Source organism: Stegostoma tigrinum, chromosome 5 (assembly GCF_030684315.1).
Source record: "Stegostoma tigrinum isolate sSteTig4 chromosome 5, sSteTig4.hap1, whole genome shotgun sequence".
NCBI lineage: Eukaryota > Metazoa > Chordata > Chondrichthyes > Orectolobiformes > Stegostomatidae > Stegostoma > Stegostoma tigrinum.
In genome coordinates this window covers 39441570-39467059 of record NC_081358.1, presented here as the reverse complement: position 1 = coordinate 39467059, position 25490 = coordinate 39441570, and the positions used below count along the sequence as shown (strand labels likewise).

At 39.4% G+C, this 25490-nt stretch overlaps 1 protein-coding gene across 1 annotated transcript; it reads left to right on the top strand.

The window, feature by feature from the left end:
- The first annotated feature begins 658 nt into the window (after window positions 1-658).
- On the top strand, window positions 659-23214 carry fbxo32 (F-box protein 32). Its single transcript, XM_048529207.2, has 9 exons — window positions 659-1171; window positions 5495-5607; window positions 10324-10373; window positions 10477-10569; window positions 14475-14568; window positions 16931-17115; window positions 18160-18342; window positions 18452-18595; window positions 19284-23214. The coding sequence occupies exons 1-9, from the start codon at window positions 1059-1061 to the stop codon at window positions 19371-19373; spliced, it is 1065 nt and encodes a 354-aa protein (XP_048385164.1). The 5' UTR covers window positions 659-1058; the 3' UTR covers window positions 19374-23214.
- The last annotated feature ends 2276 nt before the right edge of the window (window positions 23215-25490 follow it).

The window sequence follows — 25490 nt, the reverse complement described above, 5'->3', positions numbered from 1 at the left end:
TTTCTGTGAAGTTTTATTGTGTACGTACCTGGAGTTAATCTTTACCGTGTTAAATAAAAGGTTTTTGATGACAATCAAGCCTCCTGCAATCTTTATCCAACCCATTTGCAGGCACAACCTGCTGAACAGAATTTAACTCAAGTCTGGCCTAATGTGTGGTCCTGGCAATTTTAGTTTTATATTACTCACATGAAGCACCTTAACTGGCACTTTACAGTGTTTAAAACGCTAAATAAATACAAATTGTTATAATTCAGCCACAAAGGGGTGTTTGGTTTTCAATTCAGCTGTGTAGACGATACTCTGCATCATAAATTCTTGTCAATTCAGATTCAGCTTCAACTAGATCTCGTGAAACATCTTTTATTAGTCTTAGTGCACACTGACCTAGTGAAAGCTATGAGAAGTCATGCAAGGGATAGTAAAGGTAGAAATTACATAGCCCAGCTACAAAGAGGAAAGGACTGATGAGTTGTTATAACAACTCATAGTGTGACATTAGTTTGTCAATATGCCCCTCCCCCACTCATGTTGTGCAAATCGCACTGGATCACGCTGTTCCAGCAGCCGAGCAGGAAAAACAATGTGTCATGTGAATAAGTTACATGTTTTGGGCTTGCACTATGCAACTTGACATGGGGGATGGGAAGGGAGGCGGAGCCACGATCTCTTCCGGCAACAAAGAAGCTGTATAAATAAGCAGCTGGGAGCAACTTTGCAGACCCCATAAGGAACGGGAGAACGAAGAAACTCAGAAACGCGGGAAAAGGCTTAGAAGAACGTAAAAGCAAGAAGCAGCAAAGGAAATACCGGCGACAACAATTGTACGACAGAGAGAAAAAAAGAACAGATCACTGTAGAGGAAATTTGGAGGATGCAAACTAAGCATCTTTGCTAAAGTAAACAGGAGAATCTTGTATTGAAGGAGTCGATTAAACATCTCTCCCACTCTTCTGCTACAACAACCGAAGCGGGGCCAGTGAGGTTTGGCCACCACGAAGTGACGTTTCCACTACTTTGTTTATAACAGAGGTAGCGTTGTTTCTGTGCCTGAAAAGATGCCATTTTTGGGTCAGGATTGGAGATCTCCCGGCCAGAATTGGATCAAAACTGACAATGGCTGGAAAAGGTCCAACGATGAAACAAATAATAATGTCACGCCGCTGAACAGGTTAGTTACCCACTAGTTCCAATATTAACAGCTCAGCAAACCACGATGATCGCAGCAAGAATTTAAATGTATCTTTTTTTCCAAAAAAAGTTCCTTGTAAGTGTGTTCAACAAGCTGCTTTTCATCCCGAGTTCAGGCTTCATGAGTGGAGAAGAAATAGGTTGGAAGCTACCCTAGGCCAGAAAGGGAACTAATGTGTTAAAATTAAACAAATGAAATAGTTTCGAATAGATCATTATACGCAACACCGCAAGAAGTCGAGCCAAGTTGGTTTTATAGTTAGGGAGCAAAACATGGTTTGTAACGGTACAGTAATTGTATCAATCTGAAACTAAACACATACAGCGTCTTACAGTCTTGTGATGAAAAATAATACATAGTAGTGTCTTTTTTGTTTGAAAGCGGGCTTTTCTAATTATGGGGTCAACAAAGTGTCTATTCTTAGCCTAAATTGTGATTGTACATTGTGTTCTCTTGAAGGAGACATTGGAAGGGTATTGCAGCAGTTTAGGGTATTTTTTTCACTCTGGAGACATGACGTTCGAAATCCAGAGTTTTTTTGTATCTTCGAGGTTGTGGCTTGGCCGGGGAGCACACAGAGAGCATCGTTTTCTTTACATAAGCATCCCTTGTTAGAAATGTTGCATTTAGAACAGCTGATGAAAACAAACAGATCCTGTTGACAGCATTACTCATCTGTTCTGCCTGATAAATATCGATATTTGAAAAGATCAAAGAATTACACATTAGGCAGAGTGGAAACTTAATGTGAAAACTCAGCACTTTTTTGGGATTTTTTTGGAGCCTGTGATTTTTTGTAAAAAAAATGCATACACTATTGTAAATTCTCACGCGTTTGAGTTTGCTGGGACACGTAATGCAAGTGTAGGGTAAGGGAAATGTCCCTTCTGTTTGCAGGCTATTGTGTAAGATACAAGTAAGCACCTGTTGCCTTTTCTTATGTAACTTATTGTTACCCCTAAACTTGCCTTGTGACCTGTCAATTCCTGCAGTCTTTACAGTGTCCATATTGATGAACAATTCAATGATAGTTATTGTTGAGTAAAACTTTTTTTTTTCCTTTCTGAGTTTAAGAGAAAATTGTGTGCAACAAGATTCTTTTATGAAAGGGAGAACAGTGCTCGTTAGACTGCTGATGTCTGGCATTCTGCCAGTGTGAGATCAGATGGTCAGCATCAGCAGACTCTTCTCGATGCGGGTGGTATTTTTCAGGCAAGCCTGACTGTGATCCATGTCCATACATGTTCTCCTTCTGACTCTGATCACAAGGCAAGGATGAAGACTTTGGAACATTTTAAAGCAGTGATTAGACCAGAGGTCAGATTTGGGGCCCAATTGGTTTGTAAAAGTCATCAGTGAAGTAACAACAACAGCTTGCATTTATGTAGCATATTTGTCATGCTAAAAGTGCCCCAATTTGCTTCATGGGAGTGTTATCAAACAAATTATGTGCACTCAGCACATGTAAAGAGATATTAAAATAGAGGATTGAAAGCTTGGTTAAGGATCTATATTTAAAAGCCTTTATTAAGGGAAGAGAAAGGCAGAGAGGGAGTGAATTCTATAGCTTAAGGCCTAGGAGGCTGAAGGCACCATTGCCAGTCGTTGGGCAATGAAACTCAGATGCTCTAGTGGCTAAAATTGAAAGAATGCATAAGTATTGGAGGGTTTTAGAGGCACAACTGCTGTTTGGTGCACTTACTCAGTGAGCAACAGAGGGAAGCAATTGCATGATAGATTTTTGACTTGTCCATCTTATCCTGTTACCTTTAGGACCCGGAAAGTCCAGGAAAACAAGCAATGGGATCACCACTGCCTCTCAGTTCCCTCCAAGCCACACACCAACCTAACTTGAAACTATATCATGGAACTTCAAAATCCTGGACTTTTCTTCGCTTATAGCATTTTGCATATACTTCCAATCTATCAATTACAGTGGTTCAGGAAAGCAGTTTGACACCACCACATTCCAGGAGCTATTAGGGATGGGCAGTAAATGCTAGCCTTGCTAACAATGCCCTCATCCAAAGAACCATGCATTGTAATGGCAGATGATGCTCCTTAAGGCTGATTTAAGAGTTTCTAAAATGTTAGTTTTGAAATATGGCTGCTTTTCTGGCTTTTTTAAACAATTCTGAATTGATAAGACTTTATCATAAAATCATCAGATACAAACACAGTTTGCAGAATGTGCTGAAGTCCGTTCTCTTTCCTGCATCAGTGATATCCAGGATTACAGGAATTGGGTGGAGACCTTTCATTCAGGACAATACATTGTGCCAAAACATGAAAATATTTTCTCAAGATGATGAATTTCCCCCCCAATTTGTTTTGGCAAAAATATCAAATCTGCACAGCAAGCATGTTTACTTTGAGGCGTTGCAGACTGGGGAAAATTATGACAAATTCAGATGTTCTTGAAAAGGTGATGGGGAGAGTGCATAGCTTATTACAAAGGGGCATAACTTTAGGATTAGATCTGGCTTGTTCTGGATAATGTCAGGAAGCACTTCTTCACACAAAGGGGAGTAGAAAGTTGGAACTTTCTCCTTCACAAAGCTATTAATGCTTGAAGTCAATTGACAAAATGCCAAAACAGATTAATCTATCTTTGTTCGGTAAAGGTATCAAAATTTATGCAATGCAGATGGGTACATGGTGTTAATATGCTGGTCAGCCATGATCTAATTAAATGATGGAACAGACTGAAGGGCTGAATGGCTTCCTGCTGTTTCTATGTTGAGGGATTACAGCAGTTTCTGGAATAGCTGAAACTTTTCAGATTGATTGATGGGAACTGATAAGTTATCAAAATACTCTTTAAAAGTGGTCCCTTCCTCTCAGTTTGTCTCATAATCCCCTTCCTCCCCCATCTCCCTGGCACAGGGCCTGCCAGACTCTGTTGCCTTCATTTACACTGGCTGTCTGCCTGGGAGCCAGTTTACAGACTGCTGGGTAACATCTTTCAATTTTTTTTTGTAGCAGCCTTCAGCTCATTACTCTGGATAAGAATATGCTGGAAAGAGTTTGCTGGAGCCAGGAGAACCTGTATGTGCAGTTTCTCCCTTCTGCAGGGTGACGTTTGTTTTTTTTTCAAATCCCATTGAGCTCTTTCTACAGACATGGGACTGTCTAAGTCAAGCCACAGATCAATGCTATAAATAACTCGTATGTGGTTGGCTGTTCACAACCAGCTTCCCCTGTCGAATGGTAAGCTGTGGCCTAAAAATTACGTTTGTTCAGAATCTTGCACTTCTACCTTCCTCTGTTGAATAACAGCCATTAAACAGGCAGCCTAAAGATGATTAAAATTATAGAGGCTATGCAATTTCTCTTCCTCTCAGTTTAACAAATGTTTTGAAGGTTTGAAACTGATTCTGTTTATGCATAGAATTAATGAGGGAATTTACATAGTTCAACCTAACTGATCCATACTTGTGTGTATGCTTCATTCTGGACTCCTCCTCCTAACACCTCCAACTCACCTCACCCCAGCAACAACTGTTCCTATAACTTTCTCCCTCATTTTCATAGTAATTGCAGAGCCCTCTTTTTATTGCAAACTTCACAGAACTAGTTCCAGTCCGTAAAATGTGCCATTCCAAGCTTCCAATATATTTTTGTCAGTTTCTAAAGTAAGAATTATTTAACTTGTAGAAACTGAGACTTGTGCACTGATGAATAAATTTGTTTTGGCAAGAGGCCTTGGAAATTTGGTCATCTTTGAGACAATAACAGAAGAAAGTTTAAATTTGATATGTGGCTGATTAGAGGGAAATACAAATCTCAAAGTGGGCTCTTGGAGATAAAATTTTGCATCCATTGAACGGCTTGGATGAGTAGTTAAACTAGTTTAGTGGTTTACATCAGTTAGACCAAAGTCTAGAGTTGCTACCTGAGCTAAGGAGGTCAGTGTAAGGTGTAAGTACCAGAACAGCATTGGTACAGTCAGATTTCATCATGTGACCTTCTGTCTTTAACTGACCCACTCCCAATCTCCCACCATTGGTCACCCAACCTGTCCATTAGGGTAGCACCCTACCTTTTCTAGGTCCATCAGAAAGCAAACAGACGTTCTGATTGGCTCACTTTTTACTGCCAGTCAAACAAACTTTTCTGCCCTCTGCAATAATTTTACAACTGGTAACCTGGAATAGTGAGACTTGAGAAAATGTTGGTGGATTTCCCCTTTCTCAGTGTCCAGACACAGAGCACTTTTCCTGTTGATTAATTGGTCACCTTTTGCATTGAGCTGTTCATGTCCTACAGCACAATTCATGTTTCACATTTGTCTTTACTTAGTTTCTGTGATGAAGAGGAGTTTAATAAGGAGAACTTCTTGAACAGTGTTGGTTATGATATGATGACAAAGAAGAGAAAGAAGGATCTGCTGAACAACAACACAAAAATCCAATGTGAGTTTTCATCTGTCTTTGAGTAGACTTCAAAATGTTTAGGATTAGTCTCTTTAAATCATAACTTTTATCCTTTAAGCCTGACTTTTGAAACCGTTGTGCAATTCTAGTTTTCGGAAATGTTCCAGCCGTAGATTATTCGATAATGGCAATCAGTCAGGAAGGAGTTGGCTGCAAATCCTTATCCGACATGAGCAAAGTGTCAAGCACGTTAATAGAATTTTGTTTTGTTACATTTTTTCAGTTTGAGGAGAAACTTGCATTTACACAGCATTTCGGAGCACAAAGTGTTCTACAAGCAGTGAAGTGCAGTCAATGTTGTAATGTATGGAATTGTGGCTGCCAACTAACTATTCAGCATTGTCCATCAAGACATCATATCAGCCAGTTTAAACAGCAGTGTGTTGTGGCTTTGTTGGTAGCACTCCTACCTCTGAACCATAATGTGCTGAGTTCAAGACCCTCTCAAGGACTTGACACCTGAGAAAGGAGACGTGACAATGTGGCTTGTCAGCTTGTGGATCAGCCTGAAAACCCTTCCACACCACTCTCCAAAGAAAGAGCATGAATATGCGAGTCAAACTAACTGAGCTAGTCCTGTTCCCTCTGTCATTGAGACTTATAAAATTCTGAGGGGACTTGGCAGGTTGGATCTTAACAGGATATTTCCCCTAGGAGAGTCTAGAACTGATAAACATATTTTAAAAAATAAGTGACTTTACCAGATACATTAACAAGTTCTAGGCTGACACCTTAGTGCAGTCCTCAGAACGTGCTGCACAGTTAGAGATGCTACCTTTTGGGTGAGATATTAAACTAAGACTCTTCTACCTTCTCGGCTTCCACAGGACTGTTTTGAACAAAAGCACCGGAGTTCCCCTGGTGTTCTGGTCAACATTTATTCCCACAACAATGTGTAAAATCCTATTAACTGGTTGTTATCCCACTGGTGTTTGTGAGAGCTTGCTGTGCACAAACCTGCTGCTGTTTTCCTGTGTCACGAGTTCAAAATGTACTTCATTGTCTGTATAGTACTTGTGATTTCCTGGAAGTTGCTATGTAAATGAAAACTACATCTATGCTGTTTTCACTCTGAATTCTCTTGTGAAATGTGTGTGGTTGAGGTTTTCCTCACCGTCCCAGATGAGCAGTACTCATTCTCTTGACCTTAACTAGAAATATTTTGAATGTCTTAGGAGATTAGTCAGATGCACTTGTGTCAATGTTGATTTCTCTTTGCCACCCTGAGATAAGATTGCTTCTGTCATGTTTGGTTCTAGGTAAGGAAGCAGATAAACAGGTCACTGTCAGAGGTTTAAGTACTTAGTTTATCAGGCCTTCGACTGGCTGTTGGGTCAGAGCCCTGCTTCCTAAAGCTTACTTCCACATTACCGCCATAATTTGAACTGCCAGTATTGAGAACTCTGTTTAGGTGTACAAATGGGAACTGCCCACATTTCTATCCAAGTGACTGATAGAATTCTGAAGACATTTCCTGTTGTGGTGATTTTAATGTTGAGGCCACATATAGAATGCATAGCAAAGAAACAGCCTATTTGGCCCTGAGAGTTGTAACTTCAGTTCTCATATCAGCAGTCATAGAAGTGTTTTACTGTACTAATGATACATAATTCGAGGCAGTTCTTGGTTATCCTCCTTCCAGTTTCAAAGAACCAACACAGGCAGGCTGGCTTGATGGTATCTTTCTGAGCTGTATCATTGTATGTTCCTTTTATTTAAGCACCACTTCTTTCTTAAAGCTGGTTTGTGTTTCTTTTCTTGTGGCCTGGGTTAATCTGACCCATGAAATCTCAAGCTGATTCATCTATCAGCTACTCATGGCCTTATATGCTAAAATATTTGATTTAGATCTTGTTTTGGTTTTGGGCTGCTGTAAAAGAAATGGGAAGTTGAATGATGACTTTTATTTTGTATTATAGCCTATAAATCCCAAGCAATAGCAAAATGTACTGTACTCTGCAGACTAGCAGACGTGACATAAACTCCCAGCTACTGCAGTATTGAATAACCATTACAAAGAAATAAGTATCAGCGGATTGAAGTTGACGAGGCTGAGGATATGGATCATTGTTAAATGAATACAACATACAGGAGCAGGAGCAGGAGCAGGCTATTTATCCCTTTCAGCTGCTCCGTCATTTAATAAGTTCACGGCTTGTGAACCATCTGAAGGATATGATAGGTCAGAGTTCCATTGGTGGGTTGTTATTGTGGTTTGGAATTATTAGAATGGTTACAATAGAGAATATGGCCCATATGAGCAATGCAAATTCTCAGCGAGTGTAATTTGCTAGTCCCACTCCTTAGCCCTTTTCACATAATCCTGCACTTTTGCTTCTTCCTCCACACCAAAACAATGATCCAATTCACTTTTGAAAGCTATCATTGTATCCACCAGGTTCTTCCTATCTACTCTGCCCAGAATGCTCATGATTCTTCTCTTAACTTCTGTTTTCTCCAAGGAGAATAATCCCTGCTTCTCCAAACTCATCTCCTAACTGAAATTCCTCAGCTCTAAAACAATTCTCTTAAATCTTAGGTGCACCCTCTCTTAGAGCCTTTTGAAACATTTCTGAAAGTACAGTGCTCAGAATTCAACTCTAGTTGAAGTCAAACCAAATGATCTATCAAGATTCATTGTATCTTTACTTTTGTACCCTTTGCCTCTAATTGAAGTCCAGGTCCACGTCAACATTATGAACCACTTTGAAGGAGTCTGGGCATATTTTAATTTATGTACATCTGCCTAGGTCTTTGTTCCTCCTCATCTTTGGAAGTGAACCCTTTATTCCATGGTATAGAGCTGGACGAACACAGCAGGCCAATCAGCATCTTAGGAGCAGGAAAGCTGACTATGAAGGATCTCAGCCCAAAATGTCAGCTTTCCGGCTCCTAAGATGCTGCTTGGTCTGCTGTGTTCATCCAGCTCTACACCCTGTTATCTCAGATTCTCCAGCATCTCATCTGCAGTTCTTAATATCTCTAACCCTCTATTCCATGTTGCTTTAATCATTCCTCCTACCAAAGTATATAACTTTGCACATCTCTACAAAGTTTAACATTTTGGAGTTATAAAGAACCTTTGGAAGGAACAGGGAAGGATGTGAAACTAATTGCATTGCTTCATCAAAGAGCTGTCACCAACACAGTGTATGGAATGGCTTCCTTCTGTGATTAGTTAATCTTTGTCATCTTTGAGGGCTTACTTCTATTATTCACCTCCTTCAAGAAAGTGAATTGTTTGCATATAATACATCAGCATGGGAGTGGGGCCACATAGTGAACACAAGAAATCGGAACAGGAGGAGATGATATTATCCCTTGTGCCTGCAATGCCAATCAATATGTTCATGACTGATCTCGGGCTTCTCTGCACTTTCCTGCCGACTCCTCACGTCACTTGATTCCCTGAGAGACCAAAACACTGTCTTGAATGTACTCAGCATTGGAGCATCCACAACACTGGGGAGGAGAGTTGTACAGTTTTGCAACCCTTTGAGTCACATTTCAGCTCTAATGTTGGTCCTTGTCCTGAGATTGTGCCCCATGATTTAGATTTCCTGACTAGCACAAAAGCATCTACTATATCAAGTCCCTTTAGAATCTGGTAGGTTTCAATAAGACCACCACCTCTCATTCTTCTAAACTCTGGAGAATATAGACTCACTTCACTCAGCCTGTCATCATAGGATAACCTCCTTATCTCGGGCACTCATTGTGGTTTTGTGAGTGGGGAGTTGTACATGGAAGGAACTTCTTTAAAAATTCACTTATTGGGTGTGGTAGTTGCTGGCTGGCCGGCCAGCATTTATTGCCTGCTCATAATTGTTCTTTAGAAGGAGGTGGTGAGCTGCCTTCTTGAACTACTGCCGTTCATGTGTTGTAGGATTGACCCACAATGCAATTAGAGAGCAAATTCCAGGACTTCGACCAAGCAGCAGTAAACACGCTGCTTTGCCCTGGATTCGGTCAGGGTTCTGGAGTGTTATTGGAACTGCACTCATCCCGCCAAGTGGGGAATATTCCATCACACTCCTGACTTGTGCCTTGTACATGATGGACAGGCTTTGGGTAGTCAGGAGATGCATACTGCATCAAGTAACTCAAAGCTTTTGACCTGTTCTTGTCGCCATTGTGCTTTTGCTGCAAGTCCAGCTGAGTTTCTGGTCAATGGCAACCCAAGGATGTTGATAGCAGGGGATTCTCTGATGGTAATAGCGTGAGTGTACAGGAGCTGTGGTTAGAATGCCACTTACTGGAGATGGTGATTGCCTCTTGTCAGTCCAAGTCTAGACATTGTCCAGATCTTATTGCATTTGAACATGGTCTGGTTCAGTAATAGGCTTAATGAGCTAACACAATACAAAAGTGTTGGCAATACAAAAGAAGTTGAAGCTGAGAATATGCAGCATGCCCCATTGAAATTTGTGCCTGGAGAGATTTAATATCATCAAGTGATTTTTTTCTAAAACTTCACTGTGTCCTAATCAAAATGCAGCAAAGACAGTGAGGGCTTATAGATGATGATGATGATGATGATGATAGGTAGATGTGTAAAGTGTCACGGTAGCATTTATTAGATGTGGGATCAAAGGTTCAGATATTTGTTGCTTTAAAATCATGAGTCTTCTGTGTATTTACTTAACCATTATTTGCTGACTGCAATAATAGCCTACTATATTTGTTTACCTTCAGATTTCCACCAAGAGACTTGGATTTCTGTTCACAAAGGAAGTACGAAAGAGGTAAGTAAAAATGGGTTATATCAATAAACAGCCACAAGTTCACTGATCCTGCATTAATCAGATTTCCATCAACAATACTGACAGTCCCTTGTTTCTCTTCCAGCGTCATGGATATTGCACTTTGGGTGAAGCTTTCAACCGTTTGGATTTTTCCAGTGCAATATTGGATACCAGAAGATTTCACTATGTTGTGAGGGTAGGTGATTTTCACATTTGAGTGTTCAGTTGAATGTTTTACTTTGGTAGGTTTTGCCGCTGTGTCTTGGTTGGCAAACTCCAACCTTTGAGTCAAAGATTGCAGATTCAGATTGCACAAAAAAGAATGCTGACTCTCTAGTACAGTGCTGAGGGCGTGCTGAACTGTTGGAGGTCTGATCTTTTGGATGTGAGGTTAAACGGTAGCTGCCTTGCTCAGGTGGGTGTAAAATATCCTGTGGCACTATTTCAAATGGGGCTTACCCCTGGTATCCTGGAGAATATTTATCCCTCAGTCAGTATTTCTCAAACTGATTTTCTGCCCACCTTCACATTGCTGTTTGCCAGAGCATACTGGGCACAGTTGGCAGCTATATTTCCTACATTTCAATACCACAACTCATCAAAAGTATCCCATTGGCTGTGAAGCTCAAAGGGACATCTGACGGTCATGGAAGGTGGCCTTTAGATGTAAGTCTTTAATTTTTTTTCCACCTCCTTCATTATTAATTGGAATTTTACACCATCACAAGGACTATTGGGGATTACAGTGAATCCTCCATTGTATGGACTGGAGCAGGAGTAATTCCATCTGATGGAAATTGTACTGCTCTGAAATCTAAACGGTGTGTCTAGCACAGAACAAGGCAACAAAGGAAAACTGTCTTTGTCCAGCAACATACAATGTGCTCATATGCCGCAGCCCTTCCTGAATCCTTTTGAGTAACTGTTCACATTTCTTCAATGCATTTTTGATCCATTACTAATTGAAACTGACATACAAAGAAGGATAGACGGGTTTGGGCCCTTTTTTTATCGGGGCGTGGGATGTGGGGAGTTGACTCCAGGGTGATGTATAGAGATCTTTAAAGTTATGAAGGGGGTTTGATAAGGATAGACATGGAGATGATGTTTCCATCAGAACTAGAGGGTTATAAATGTAAAATTGTCACTAATGAATCTATTTAAAGGATTGCAGAGAATCACTTTTGCCTAGTGAATAGTGAGACTGTGGAAATTATAACCACAGGGAGTAGTTGAGGTGAAAGCAGAGATGCAGCTTCCTCTTAAAATGTAGTTATGTGTGAGGGAAAGTAGCAAAACATATATGATGAAAGGATGATATGAAGAGAGACATAGCAAGTTGTGCCAGTGGGCTGTTTTTGTGCTGTTCATACCAGGAAATCCTCTATACAGGTCTTGACCAACAGCCTGAATTCCTGTGTTACTGTATGAAGATAGCTTGCTTTCTGGAAAGGTGCTCCATCTCCAAGGATAATTTCTTTGTAGATGTGTATCAGTTGAGTTTTACAATTTTTGATGATTGCAGACCCCCTGAAACTGATCTGTTTGTGCTGGTCACCATCCAGTTCAAGTAGGGATCCACTAGCCTGAGTCATTCAAGAACACTTTGCAATAGCAGCCCTGGCTATCAATCACAAGTCAAGTCATCATGCTGAGTGACAAAGCCAGCAGCTGATACAGTATCCCAGTGTGTTGTTGCTGGGGCTAGAAAGGTGCTGACGGAAGTGGAACTGTTTGGGATTCCTGCCATGTTCTCTGTCACCCTCCTATGTTTTCTCTGACCAGTATCTCATATCTCCTCAACTCTTTGTTTGTAGATGACATTCACGCTCAGACAGTGAACTAACAGTTTACTTCTGTTTAGAAGGACCAAGTGTGGTGTCATTTGGGTGAAGGGGCTATAAATTGATTCTGAAGAAAGGGCTTGGATTTATGCATCACCTTTGCCAATTGCAGTTTATTTTCCTTTACCCCACCAATAAAAAGCAGGTCAGTCACTGAGGCACTTTTAAAAATAAAGTCATTGTCAAAATGTAGAAAACATGATTGCACCACATCAAACTGCCAGAAGCAACAATCTGATAATTACTAGATTTTATCTCTGTGGTAATGATCGAAGAATCAGGATACCAAGGATAACCCTGCTCTGCTCTTCTTTGCAGTAAATTCTGTGCTCATTTGCTTTCACCTAAAAGGGCAGTGGCTTGGTTTAATGTCTCATATGAAACATGCTACCTCTTGACAATACAGTGGTCCCTCAGTACAGCTAAACCCAATGGCTGGTTCATCATTGTCTTGAAGAGCAATTGTAGGTAAACAAGATGTAAAATCTGTCTATCCTGGATTGGAACAGCCCTGAAAATTAATTTGTCTTTTCCTGCCAGACCAGTAGGCAAATCCATTGTTATTCCCTTAAACTGCTTCTTTCATATTTTGCACTCTTCAAACAAAGAGACAGAAGACAGATTAAGCCACAAAACCTTTGCCATCGTTTATGGCCTGCATACAGGTGACATGAGGAACCATGTAAATGAATGAGGAAATTTATGCTCTTTGTTATTTTTTCCTTCTTCTCCTCCTCTTTGTGCACAAAGGACCAGGTAATTGATTTGTGAGACAATTTTATTGTTGTTACTGCAAACTACGCAGGAACTGAATGTTGACCATTGGAGATAAATGAGCACTTCACCCAAGGAAGGGAAAGGATGGTTTACCCTGACCGTGTCTGTTAATGTGGAATTTCTGTTTGTTATTTCTGTATTTTAACCATTTTCAGGAAATAACTGAAATAATTTAATTACATTAAGTGATTTCAACTTCACTCGATTTTCCAATGGCCCAGTACTAATAGAGAAACAATACAAATTAATTTTAGTGAAATGTTGCTGCAAGTTATAGAATTTGTTGTTCCAAAATGCCTAATATTATACTTCACTCAACAACTCCTTCTGCCATTTCCTGATATACCCATGCCTGCAGTTTAGAAGGGTAGAGATGGATTGTACACTTGCTCCTGGAAGGAAAGTCAGCATGCCTGCAGGAAGCGAACCCCACTGATAAAATACACTGCAAATGGACCAAAATTGCAGAGAGCAGGACGTCTGATGAAGAGGCTCAAACTGGACTCAAAATATTAACTCTGTTGCCTTCCCACAGACTCTTCCAGACCTGAGTTTCAGTAATGTTTTAGTATAGAGACGGTGGGACTTCCTCTCCTATATAGGAGTTAGTCCCTTACAGCAGCTGTAGCAGGTCATCAGCTCCATAGTGGGCACTGTCTGGACTGAATAAGGAACACAAAGAAGTTTATGGTTGTTCCCACGCCCCCTCCCCCCAAAAAAAAATCCATTACGTGGCTTTAGGACAAGGAGAAATACTGGCTATCAGAGTTGGGAAGGAGTGATATAGGGTGCCAGGGTGTGGAGGGCAGGTCAGGTGTGCATGTGTGTGAGTTTATTACATTTTGGGGTGGTTGCCGCTGATCTGCACATGGTGACCCATGTCAGTCTGTCTCTGTCTCTCTGTCTGTCTCTCTGTCTGTCTCTCTGTCTGTCTCTCTGTCTGTCTCTCTGTCTGTCTCTCTCTCTCTCTTCACCCCCGCCCTCTCCACCAACCAACCCCCCACTCCAACACCCCCCCACCCATTGATTACTACCTTTTTTCATCAAGTTCACAGACAAACAAGTCTGCCCACTTGCTCATATCAGCCATATAATGGTGGGGGACAGTGTATTACCTGGTCTGTAGGCTTGCAGGGTAGCCTCATAAACCTTTTAATTATTGATTTCATGTACAGCCAAGCTGCCTATTATTGCTTCCTTGCACTTTTGTGTGTCAATGGGGGTCAACTTCAGTGTGAGGTGGAATAAGGGGAGCTGTACACATATGCATGTCCCCTCACCAAAAGCATGACCAGCAGGGGTGCATAAAAATCGAGACCTGGTGTACACACAACGATGCGCACACACCCCTTGATATGGAGCAGATGAAATGTAAATGTACAGTTGCTATGGCCTAAGTTATCACATTTGGAACAGCTGAGTGACTTGAGGAATTGCTCTGTTGTGCTAAAATGACGCCAACGTTATTTTCTATTTGCAGTTGCTGGAACTCATTGCGAAATCTCAGCTCACGTCCCTCAGTGGGATTGCCCAGAAAAACTACATGAACATTCTGGAGAAAGTTGTACAAAAAGGTGAGCAGTATCTGAACAGCACTGGTTTCCAAAATGTAAAATAATATGGAGACACTGGAAAGTTTTACTCGAATGATGTTGGAACAAAAGATGCTTTTATCAAGGAATGTTCATCAGGATGGGGAGGAGCTATAGGAGATTATCAGATCTTTAATATTGTGAAATAATAATAAGTGCGTCGACATCGATGTAGAGAAGATGTTCCCACTTGTGGACAGACCAAAAGTAGAGATTATAAAAATAATATGGCCACAAATAAATGCCAGAGAATTCAGGAGGAATATCCTCACCCAGAGAATGGTGAGAATATGAAACCTGCTTTCACAGGAAATGGTCAAATGTGAACAGCAGACTCGCATTTAAGGGAAGCTGAATAAACACATATCAGAAAATGAAGGGTATATTGAGGGAATTAGGGGGAAGATGTGTGGAAAATAAAAAATGGTGGGATGAATAGCCTGTTTGCCTTAAATATTTTGTGATAATTAAACTAAAGATTTATAGGAAAGAAATATTTCAATCTGCTTAATTTAATTCAGTTAAAATGTTCAGAATAACGCATCGAAAAGGGGATCATTGCGTAAAGAACCAAAGGGGAGATGAGAAGAATGACATTTTTAAATATTGTGATCTAGAATGTGCTGCTTGAAAAGGCAGCAGCTCATTCAAAACCTTTCAAAAAGAAATTGATGAATATGTGAAAAGGTGAACATTTGCAAGGCTATGGGAAAGCTAGATCCGGTGAAGTGGGACAACTGGGCAGCTTTCAAAGAGCTGCCAATGAGCTCAGTGGCTTCCTTCTGCTTCGTATAATATGTGACAGGATTGATTGCAGATTTACACTCCGGTTTTTTATTATAATTTTATTGGACAGTTACTCACTAATACATTATCAACTCGAGATTAAGTTTGTAAAATACTACACTGTTCTATCATTATGCCTTTATGGAACATAGTAAAATTTAAAATATATTTTATAATATTCAAAGTGAAAATATCTACAACTTTTTAAGATTCACACATCTTTTGGCACATCTAGGCCATGTGCTAATGTCTTCTTGTGCAAAAATACAGCATATGCATTCAATCTTGAAGTATTATTCACCACTAATGGTTAATTAAAATTGTGAGATTTGTTAATTTGTTGACCAAACATTTCAACTCTGGAGTATGGTACCCATTTCCGAACTGTAACAACCAGTTGGTTTGAATTCCTGTGGTCGTTGCACATAGGAACGCTGCAGAGACAAATTGCCTTGTGGTCATTTGTGTTCACATTTCATAGATCTAATAATGGAAAGAAAGGGCAAAATTCTCTATCTTCTTGTACTCTTGTAACATTAAGAAGGCATTAGAAAATTAGTGAACAGTTCTGGAAAATTCTTTTATGCTACTCCACTTGGAAAGTGATAGGGATACAAAGCAGACTGCAGCTTCAGTCTGTATTTGATAATGAAGTCAGCTGCTCTGTTTGAAGCAAATAATTACTTGGAGAGTCAAAATCCTAAAATTATTTTGAGGAAGGATAGTTCGTTTTAAAAAGTCAGCCTTGTGTTTTGGTGCTTTTAAGAAGTTTTATCTGCAGTCGTTGCATCATATATGATGCAATCATTAATTCATTAGGACTGAGAAGATAGTTACGAATTCTATTAGATTCCCAACATGAATCTAGAACATGGGACCAATTGGTTAGAACTGATTCGTCATTTACCACTGCCATGGTGACAATGCTTGAATATCTTCTTTGGATGAAATCTTTTTGGAAGTTTTCCTAATTTCTAGCAAAATGCCAATACAACCAGTCAGTTTGAAACACCTCAGTTTTAAAATTCTCATCTTTGGTTTAAAATACTTCCATGACCACGTTATCCCCTTCCTTATAACTGTCAACTCCTGCAGTCCCACTACCCTGAGATCTCTGACCTCTCATTGTGGTCTTTTGAAAATTCCTGACTTAAATCACTATCCCATTGACAGCTCTCCAGCTGACTGGATTCTACCCTCTGGGATTCTTTCCCTAAGTCTCCACTGCTCTCATTTCCTTTTTAAGATTTTCCTTTTACACTCTATCTCTTTGGCCAAACTTTTGGTCCCCAAGCCTAACCTTGTTGGACTTGGTGTTAAATTTTGTTTTATCGTGCACTAGTATAAGACATTTTATTGCACTGAAGTGCGAAATAAATACAGGTTGTTTTGTAATATCAGCTACAAGAGGTTTTTCATCATTTATTCAACAATTTTAACTTTGTTTTTCTGTCATCTCCATCTCTACAAATTTTTACTCTTATCCCCACTAATAACTGTTTGTTTTTAATACATCTATTTTTCATATTAAGAATGTTTTGGTCTTTTATCATCTTAGTGCTTGAAGACCAGCAGGATATCCGACTAATTAAGGAGCTGCTGAATAGCCTATACACAACTCTGTGTGCGCTGGTGAATGGTGTGGGCAAGTGCGTTTTGGTGGGGAACATAAATACCTGGGTCTGCAGAATGGAGGTCATTATGCACTGGCAGCAGCAACTGAACAACATTCATATCATCAGGGTAAGTGGTAGCCATAAACATCAGCTCCAAGGCACGATAAGGAGAACATGCCCATTCTATTTGGACCTATATCAGATGTTGTAATTTGTACTAAAGTAGTGATTTTTAAATGCAAAAATGCAAATCTCTTTGAATTTATTGTGGGAATATGGCTGGGTCAGCATTTATTGCCCATCCCCAGCTTATCTTGAGAAGGTGGCGATGAGCTGCCTTCTTAAACCATGACTGTTTTTATTTGGTTCAGATACACCTATTGCCCTGTTAAGGAGGGTTTTCCAGGATTTTTGACTCCGAAAAACTGAAAGAACAGTGATATATTTTCAAATCAGGATGATGAGTGACTTTGCAGCAAGGCAGGGACTTTTATATTATCAGATCCTTACTAAAGCGGTCGATTGAATGTTCCATCCCCTCAAATGAAGATGCTCTGCTGAAGGTTGTAATCTATTAAAACATTCTATCTTAACTCTAGTCTTTGAATCATTTTTGTTATTTTCATGCAAGTCTTTCTTGGTAGTCCTATTGAACAGCAGGTTGGATCCCCTGAAATTCATCTAGTATGGCATCACTTCATTAATATCGATGACCATAATTGAAATTTGACAGCAAGCCATATAATGAGATATATGAGATATACAGGATAATAAAAGCTTGGTCAATGTGGTAGTTTTTAAGAAGCATCTGAAAGGGAGGAGAATAGATGGAGACCTATAGACAGAGTTTAAGAACATACATGTGGCAGTTGAGGACATGGCTGCCATTGATGAAATAATAAAACTAGGGGATGCTCAAGAGGCCAGAATTGGAGTGCCCGGACCTCCAAGGTTTATGGGATTGGATAGAGATGGAGGGTTGGAGAGACCGTGTTGAGATTAGGAAATGACAATTTTTAAGATCAAGGCATTGCCTAGTTAGAGAGCCAATGTATGTCAATGTGTAAAGTTGGGATGATGGATGAATAGGACATTTTTGGGATACAGTCCTGTTCTACAATACCGTTGATTCTTGAGGTCCAATTTAAATTTGACATCGCTTGTTTTGCAGCCTTTGAATACGGGGCTGACCCTCACAGACCTACCAATGTGTCTGCAGTTGAACATCATGGAAAGGTTGGCTGATGGGAGAGACATTGTCAATCTGGGACAGGTGTCTCCAACCCTGCAAGTGCTGAGTGAAGATCGCCTTCTCTGGAAGAGACTGTGCCGCTATCACTTCACAGAACGTCAGGTAGGTAATGGATGAGCAAAAATCTGATTTCAATTTAAATTCAATACAACCCTCCAGCATGCTTCAGTGAGACCTGCTGAATCTTTGATATCTGTCTTGTTAATTGTAGATTCGCAAACGACTCATTTTATCTGAAAAAGGCCACTTGGATTGGAAGAAGATGTATTTTAAGCTCAGCAGATGCTACCCAAGGAAGGAACAGTATGGGGACACACTACAGTTCTGTCGACATTGTCATATCCTCTTTTGGAAGGTATGCTGGTCATTTTGTCACACCTGGGGTCTGATCACAGCAAATAGCATTGGTTCTCTTCCTTTGCATAACATGTCATTCCCTCATACTTCAAAATAATACATTCATTTATTCCCATTTTATAGATTTATTCATTTACACTGCAAACCATAAATTCTGATCACTGGATAAGTTTCATGGAGAACCTGAGGTGCATGTGAAGGGTGTATTCACCTTCAAAAGGCTGTTTGCTCATAAGAAAAGTCTATCATTTCTCTGGCACGTTCCATGATCTCTAGTGTCTCCAAGTGCTTCATCATTAGTGAGGTATTGTCACGGCTATAGTTTAGGAAAATGGTAACCAGTTTGTGTGCCACAAGCTTCCACTACGAGCATTGTGATAATTACCAGATGATAAGCTTTCATAGTCTCAATTAAGCAATAAATATTGGCCAGAATGCCAGGGAGCATGCTCTTTTCAAATTAATTCCCCAGGATCTCTTCCATCCACCAAATGTTTGAAATTTGTCCTCCTTGCATTTCTTCTGATGAGTGCAAAACAAAACACTTTGGCAAAGTCTTTCTGTTCAGCCATATTTGAGATCTGCCTATGTGATTGTTCATGTTGTCAATCCCATGATTTATTTAAAATGCTGACTTCATTCATTTATAAATACTTAAGTGTTTATCTCTGTCATTGCAATTATAGGATACAAATCACCCTTGCACATCCAATGACCCAGAAGGTTCTTACACTGCTGTCTCACCTCTTGATTTCATCAGTCTTTTCAAGTTCTGAACATGGAGGTTCCAGAGGACTCCCGCTGTGGAAAATAAAAAGTTTCCACTGAAAATTGAGAGTGATTGACTTTGTGTACTTCTCTTTTAAATGTGTAAATAATGTACAATAATATTTATACCTCCTTTTGTACAGTGAAACTGACATGGAGGTTGATTATGTTTTTTTGTTAAATATAAAGTTATCTATGGTTTGTAAATATCCTGAAGGGTGATGCATGAGCAGAAAGTTACTGAAACAATGCTTTTTGCCTGAAGAGTAAAGTCAGATCATGCTGTTAAATAGGTTATAGAGCATCATGGGAATGCAACAGGTAGTCGGATATATTTTCTTCTAAAATGGGATTGATATGTGTGGTGGGAGCAATGCACAGAGAGAGTCCAGTCAACGTGCTACCCGTTTGACGTGCAGAACCATTTTGCTCTCAAACTGGCTTCTGCTTATTTCACTACTTGGTGCACTGTTAATTCCGAATTGCAAGTTGATTCGCTTTCCCATATGGTTAGTATGGGACATCATTGGGTAGTATGAATGCGACTAACAACTGTTCTGTTTAATTATTGGTACTGGTGGTCAAAAGGGGCAACTGCTTGATAACAACTTCAGTTGTGAGCAATTCTGCTGTAAGAATTTTTAAATTGTGATTAGCATCGCGGCTATTCTTTCAATTATGTTTTTGTACCATTTTTATATAATATCTCATAGTTGTGTTAGATTGTAACGTGGGTGCTGGATTGAAAGTTACCTTTCATGCTTTACATTGTTAAAGACATTGAATATAAATGCCAACTGCTGTTGGCACTCTAGAGTGGGGGAATTGTATATAGAGATTGTGCAATAATGGAGAAGTGATAAGGAGTGAGTAAGGGAGACATTTTAGTTACGATGTCAGGCAGGGGTCCAATGCATTTTCCTGGTTAAATCATGATTTAATATATGCAGCAAGCAGTTGGCATTGAATCACAGCTGGTTGCTAGCTCGCCTGAGCAAGGATGGGGAGCAGGTATAGAAATCTGGTGACCGTATACTTCTGCAGGAAGTGTCAATAAAAGAGTGAGAGTGGATGAACCTCAAGCACAATTTATTGCTGAAAAAGAGAGATATGATGTTGAAGATTTTCATCTTGCACTTATCTGAACACACTAAAATACCAAATTTCAAAGAGCAACAATATATACTGCATAAGAAAATCAGCACCCTCTTTTCATCCAGTATAAGTTCTTGCTCCCTTTGAAATTAGGCATTCTTGCACCTGTCCCGATACGTGCAGGTCATAATCTTAGGTAATAGGTCTCTTCTTAGCAATGCTGTATATAGTCAAGTGATTATAATACTTTAGTTATATTTTCAACCACTAACATCCAATGGTCACCAATTCTGTAGAATTGCTCTGGAGTCATTAGGAACTGAAGGCAAAACTCCAGTTGGACAAATTTGTGGTGGCAGCAAAAGGTTGTGTGCTTTTCTTTTCCATTGTTTTGTTTTCTTTGAAAACATTTTGATAACTCATTTTTTAAAAAATTGTAGGTGTAAAGATAGATTGACTGGTAGTCAAAAGTTATCCAATTGGGGCTCAAAGAGGCTACTTGCATTCATTGTGCGATGATACCGTAATGATGGTTTCATTGAGTCAGGGTGGTGTTTGACAGCTGCTGGTCATATGATGCCTCCAAAAATGTGTTCCAAGGAGAGTGGGCAGTCCTTCCATCTATGCCAAAAGCAATGGGGTAATGGACAGACGTGGCTCACCATCAACTACCACCATAATCCACTCCTGTTAATGTAGACAAGAGTCTAAGTTGAAGTCACCTTTTTGTTAGTTTCTGCATAAAAATGTTCCAGTCTGCATATCAGAATAATATGGGCATTGGAAGAATGTCAGGGCTTATATGAAAAAGTGCTTGCGGAATATGATTATTAAGTTTACATATTCTCAGTTTGTTACACTGGCTTTTGTAAAGGCAACAATGATACTACTGTACAGCTGACTATACTGTTATTACTAACTATAGATGACCACTGTATTACCTTCACCTATTTACGCAATTCACTATATTAAATTAAATATAGATATACAGTTGACCTTTAATTATGTCAAGCCTTATACATCCACAGCTTGTTTTATATGTAACCTGATGACAGTAAACCCAAGAGGAAGATATGTTCATGGGTTCATGCTGAATAGTGGAAACCGAAGCAAAGATAACTTTAGTTCAGCGATACATTTAAACAGGAACTACTGTCAATATTTACTTTTTTATCCACAGAATACTCTTAGCAATTTGGAGTGCAATTGCTGTGTTAGCTATACATTGAGCAAGTTAACGGCTGATAATTTTTGGTCATAATATCACCAACTAAATTCTTGAAGTGAGTTTGAGTTCACTTTTTCCACGTTTAAGGGATGATTTGATGAAAGCTTTCAAGATGTTAAGGAGAATGATAGGGTAGATGAACTATTTCTACTAGCTGCCAAATCAAGAACAAAGGCCATTGTCTAAAAATTAGCAAGAGTTTTCAGAAAGAAAAATGGGAAACGCTCCTTCACATGAGGTCATGTAAGTTTAGAACTCTCTTCCACAAATGCCTGATGATGCTAGCTTATTTGTTAAACTTAATTCTGAGGTGAACAACTTATTGTGAGCCAAACATAGAAGGGAATAGGGGTAAAGGCAGTATGTGGAGTTAGATTGCAGATCAGCCATGATCCCAATAACTGATGGAATAGGCTCATCAGGATAAATTACCTCCTAGTTTTGTCTGGAAATACTCAATGGCTTAAGTAGTAGCTGTAGATGGAGAAACAGTTCACATTTTCAGGTCAGTTATCTTTCATCAGCAGTAATTTGCTTCTCTTTATTAGAATATAGCTTATTTGATGGTTGTGGTGAGAGGGGGTCTGTTTGTTGAGTTTGATGTCCAACTTTAACCCCTTTATAGCCCATGGGGCTTTACTTTTACATGGATCCTTACTTCGTGCAATAGTGTAAATCAGATGGGATGGAATTAACGCCTAGCTTTGGAACTCTGTTTCATTTCCAACAGAGATAACTTGATTTTAAAAAGCTGCATATTTGATTCTTAACAATCTAAGCTTTCTGTTGAGTGTGTCTTGTATTACACTGGCTATGGTAGAACACTGTGTATTTGGGTGGGTCACCCACACAGTTCATCTGATAATCTGCACATTGTCCGAGTGGTAGGAGGTCATTAAATCAATAGTTGTAATCCTGAAACACTGCAGTATATGTCAGAAAAGTGTTTTGAATAAGCAAATATTGCAACTCCGCTGGCAAGTCTTGAATCCATTGTCAGGTGACATTTTCCTGTAAAACTAATTTTTCTTTTTGTTTTTCACTCTGGAATTGCTGGATTTCTTTTGGACGCGGCAAAGAATGATTTTAACTTTGGTGACTTATGAATCAGAGGTTAATTCATGCATTTAAATTCAGTGCTGTTACTTGATTTCAGTGATTATTAAGAGGAAACCTGTTTCTGATTTTCAGAGATCGCGGTTTGCTGTTTTCATCAAGTTTCTACCTAATCACTACAATGCTGGTTTTTATTCATCGGAGCTGCTGTATGCAGCTCCAGATATTAATCTTCCTGTTTTTTTTAATCTCAGGAATTTTATACCTATAACTCCAGTGCAGTTGAAGCGTAACTTGTTTTTTGCATGTTAAACAGTGATGCATTTGCATTGACTTTATATATAGTCTCTGCAGAGACACATTGTAAGCTTTTGAACATCTGTAAATTAGTAGCACTATACTCTGATGTAAAATACTTTTGTAAATTTTTAATTGATATCTTTTTAATAAATTGATATCTTTAAAATTTAGTGGATCTGAGTTTTGAATTTTTTTAAAAACATTTGTGTGTACACTTCCAGGAGCAAGATGCTGGTGTGTAAATTCTAGAGATTCTCCTGATCATCACTTGCCTCAGTGAGGCAACAACAGTATCCCCAAAGAAATAATTCAAATACTGAGTTTACAAGGTGCTTCTCTGAGAGGACAAATGGTTAACTTGTTCCAGCAATCATGTAGGGCTGACAAATGGGAAAAAGTAGGGAAAATGCTTCTGAGGGAGATAAAACTAGAGTGTTATAAATATAGAAGTCTCTAATTAATATGACAGGGAAATTTAGAAGGAGCCTTCTTAACCAGAGAAATGAACAGGCTGAAGAAAATATCAGACGTATTTTAAGAAGTTAAGCAAATGAGTGAGAGAACTAGAAGATGTGAGCTGAAATATGTTTTGAGTAGGAGAAGGCTGTTTTGGAGCATAAACACCATCTTGGACATGTGGGTCATTTGGCCTCTTTCTGCTGTACTTTCTGGGACATGTTATGCAGTCATTGTGCAGTTATCACATTTTTCTAGTTCACCAAACCTCTCTGCACTCTTTTCCAGACTTTTTTGCCGCAGAATACAATCTTGCAAATTGTGTTGTGGAACATTTGATCATTCTGAGTTCAATTTTGAATGGAGAATACTTGTGTTTATAATTGTGATCAAAATAAACTTCCACCATGCATCAAAAATTTAAACATGGTGTTTCACAGAGATTTATTTCTGGTGATATGTAAACTAAAAGGGAAAAATTAATTTGCAAAAAAGTGTGGTACATTCACGTTGCTGACAATTATTGACTAAATTCTTCACTAAGAGCAAACTACATTCTTTGGATTTAGCAGGATTGACAAGTTGGTATTAAATCATATGCATTATGCTGAAAGACTGGCAGAAACTCACTGGCATATCAGACTATACCAAGGTCTTGCTATGACTTGTGGTGGCAGCAAATGGTAAATATGGGCTGGTAACGTACTTCAAACTAAAGGGTATTAAAAACTGAGTTTAAGACTCTGGTAAACCCAAAAGAAAAGTCTCTGCCAGTATCCCAGCACCCACCAAGTCCTGTTCATCCATTACCTCTATGCTTGTTGACATATACCAATGCCTGGCTGGCAACACCCTGATTTTTTTTTTAAAATTCTCATTCCTGTGTTAACTCATTTCATGGCTTCATTCGTCTGTCTGTCTGTGTCTCTCTCTCTTTCTCTCTCCCTCCCTGATTTCCTGCAACTCTACAAACCACCTCCTGAGGTTCTTGTACTTCTTTAACTCCAGTTTCTTGCTCAGTCCTGATTTTCAGTGCTTCTTCATTGGCTATGCCTTTAGCTACTCAAGTAAAACTCTAATTCTCTCCTTTTCAGGCATTCGTTATAATGTACCTTGACCAAACTCTTAGCGACCTCCTCCTTTTGCAGATCAATGTCCAATCTTATTTGATACTGCTCCTCCTGTAAGGCACCTTGAGATGTTTTTAATACATCGCACTTATACTGCATATTTCGTGACAACTGGATGACCCAAATCACTTCACACCCAATAAAGTATTTCTGAACTATAATTGCTGTCATAGGAAATGTGGCAGTCAATTTGCACACAGCAACCTGCATTAGAATCAAAATGATAACTGATCTGCAGTGATATTTGATGAGGGGCAAATATTGGTCAGGAGATGAATGCCTGCTTGTCAAATATAGGATAATTTATATCCACCTGAGAGACTAGATGGGCTTTAGGTCTCGTGCCAAAGAAAGTACCTCCAAAGATGTGGAACTCCCTCAGTACTGCATGGCATTTCAGCCTTGCTGCAACTGAACACTTTTTTAAAAATATTGAACTTGGTTTTTCAAATCAACCTGTTCATAGAAGTTATCACACATCTCAGGAGCAGGTAGGACTTGAACCTGAGCCTCCCAGAACAGGGATAGGCACACAAAGATTACACCACAAGAGTTAAGTCTGATTTGAAATACCTGACAGAAGGTAGTGTCGTGATCAAAAGTTCCTATCTCCTGGGACATTATGCCCTTTATTAGCGAGTTATATCTCAGAGCAATCAATAGCAAAGGTAGAGAATCCAACTTTCTATCGATCGCATGGCGGACCAGGAATCTTGCCTGTTCTTACCACCTGCCATCGGTATGTGGTAGAATTTTTGGCAGGTTGATGCTAAGCTTGTTTGGCTACATTAAGTACTTAGCTTCCTAGCTCAATAATCCCACAGTGAGACACAAACACAGACCTTCTGATTAGTCTCCGT

Coding starts and splice junctions, on each gene's coding strand:
- fbxo32 (XM_048529207.2), top strand. CDS start 1,059: ATGCCATTTTTGGGTCAGGATTGGAGATCTCCCGGCCAGAATTGGATC. Junction 1,172..5,494: donor AATGTCACGCCGCTGAACAG/GTTAGTTACCCA, acceptor GTCTTTACTTAG/TTTCTGTGATGAAGAGGAGT. Junction 17,116..18,159: donor ACAACATTCATATCATCAGG/GTAAGTGGTAGC, acceptor CTTGTTTTGCAG/CCTTTGAATACGGGGCTGAC.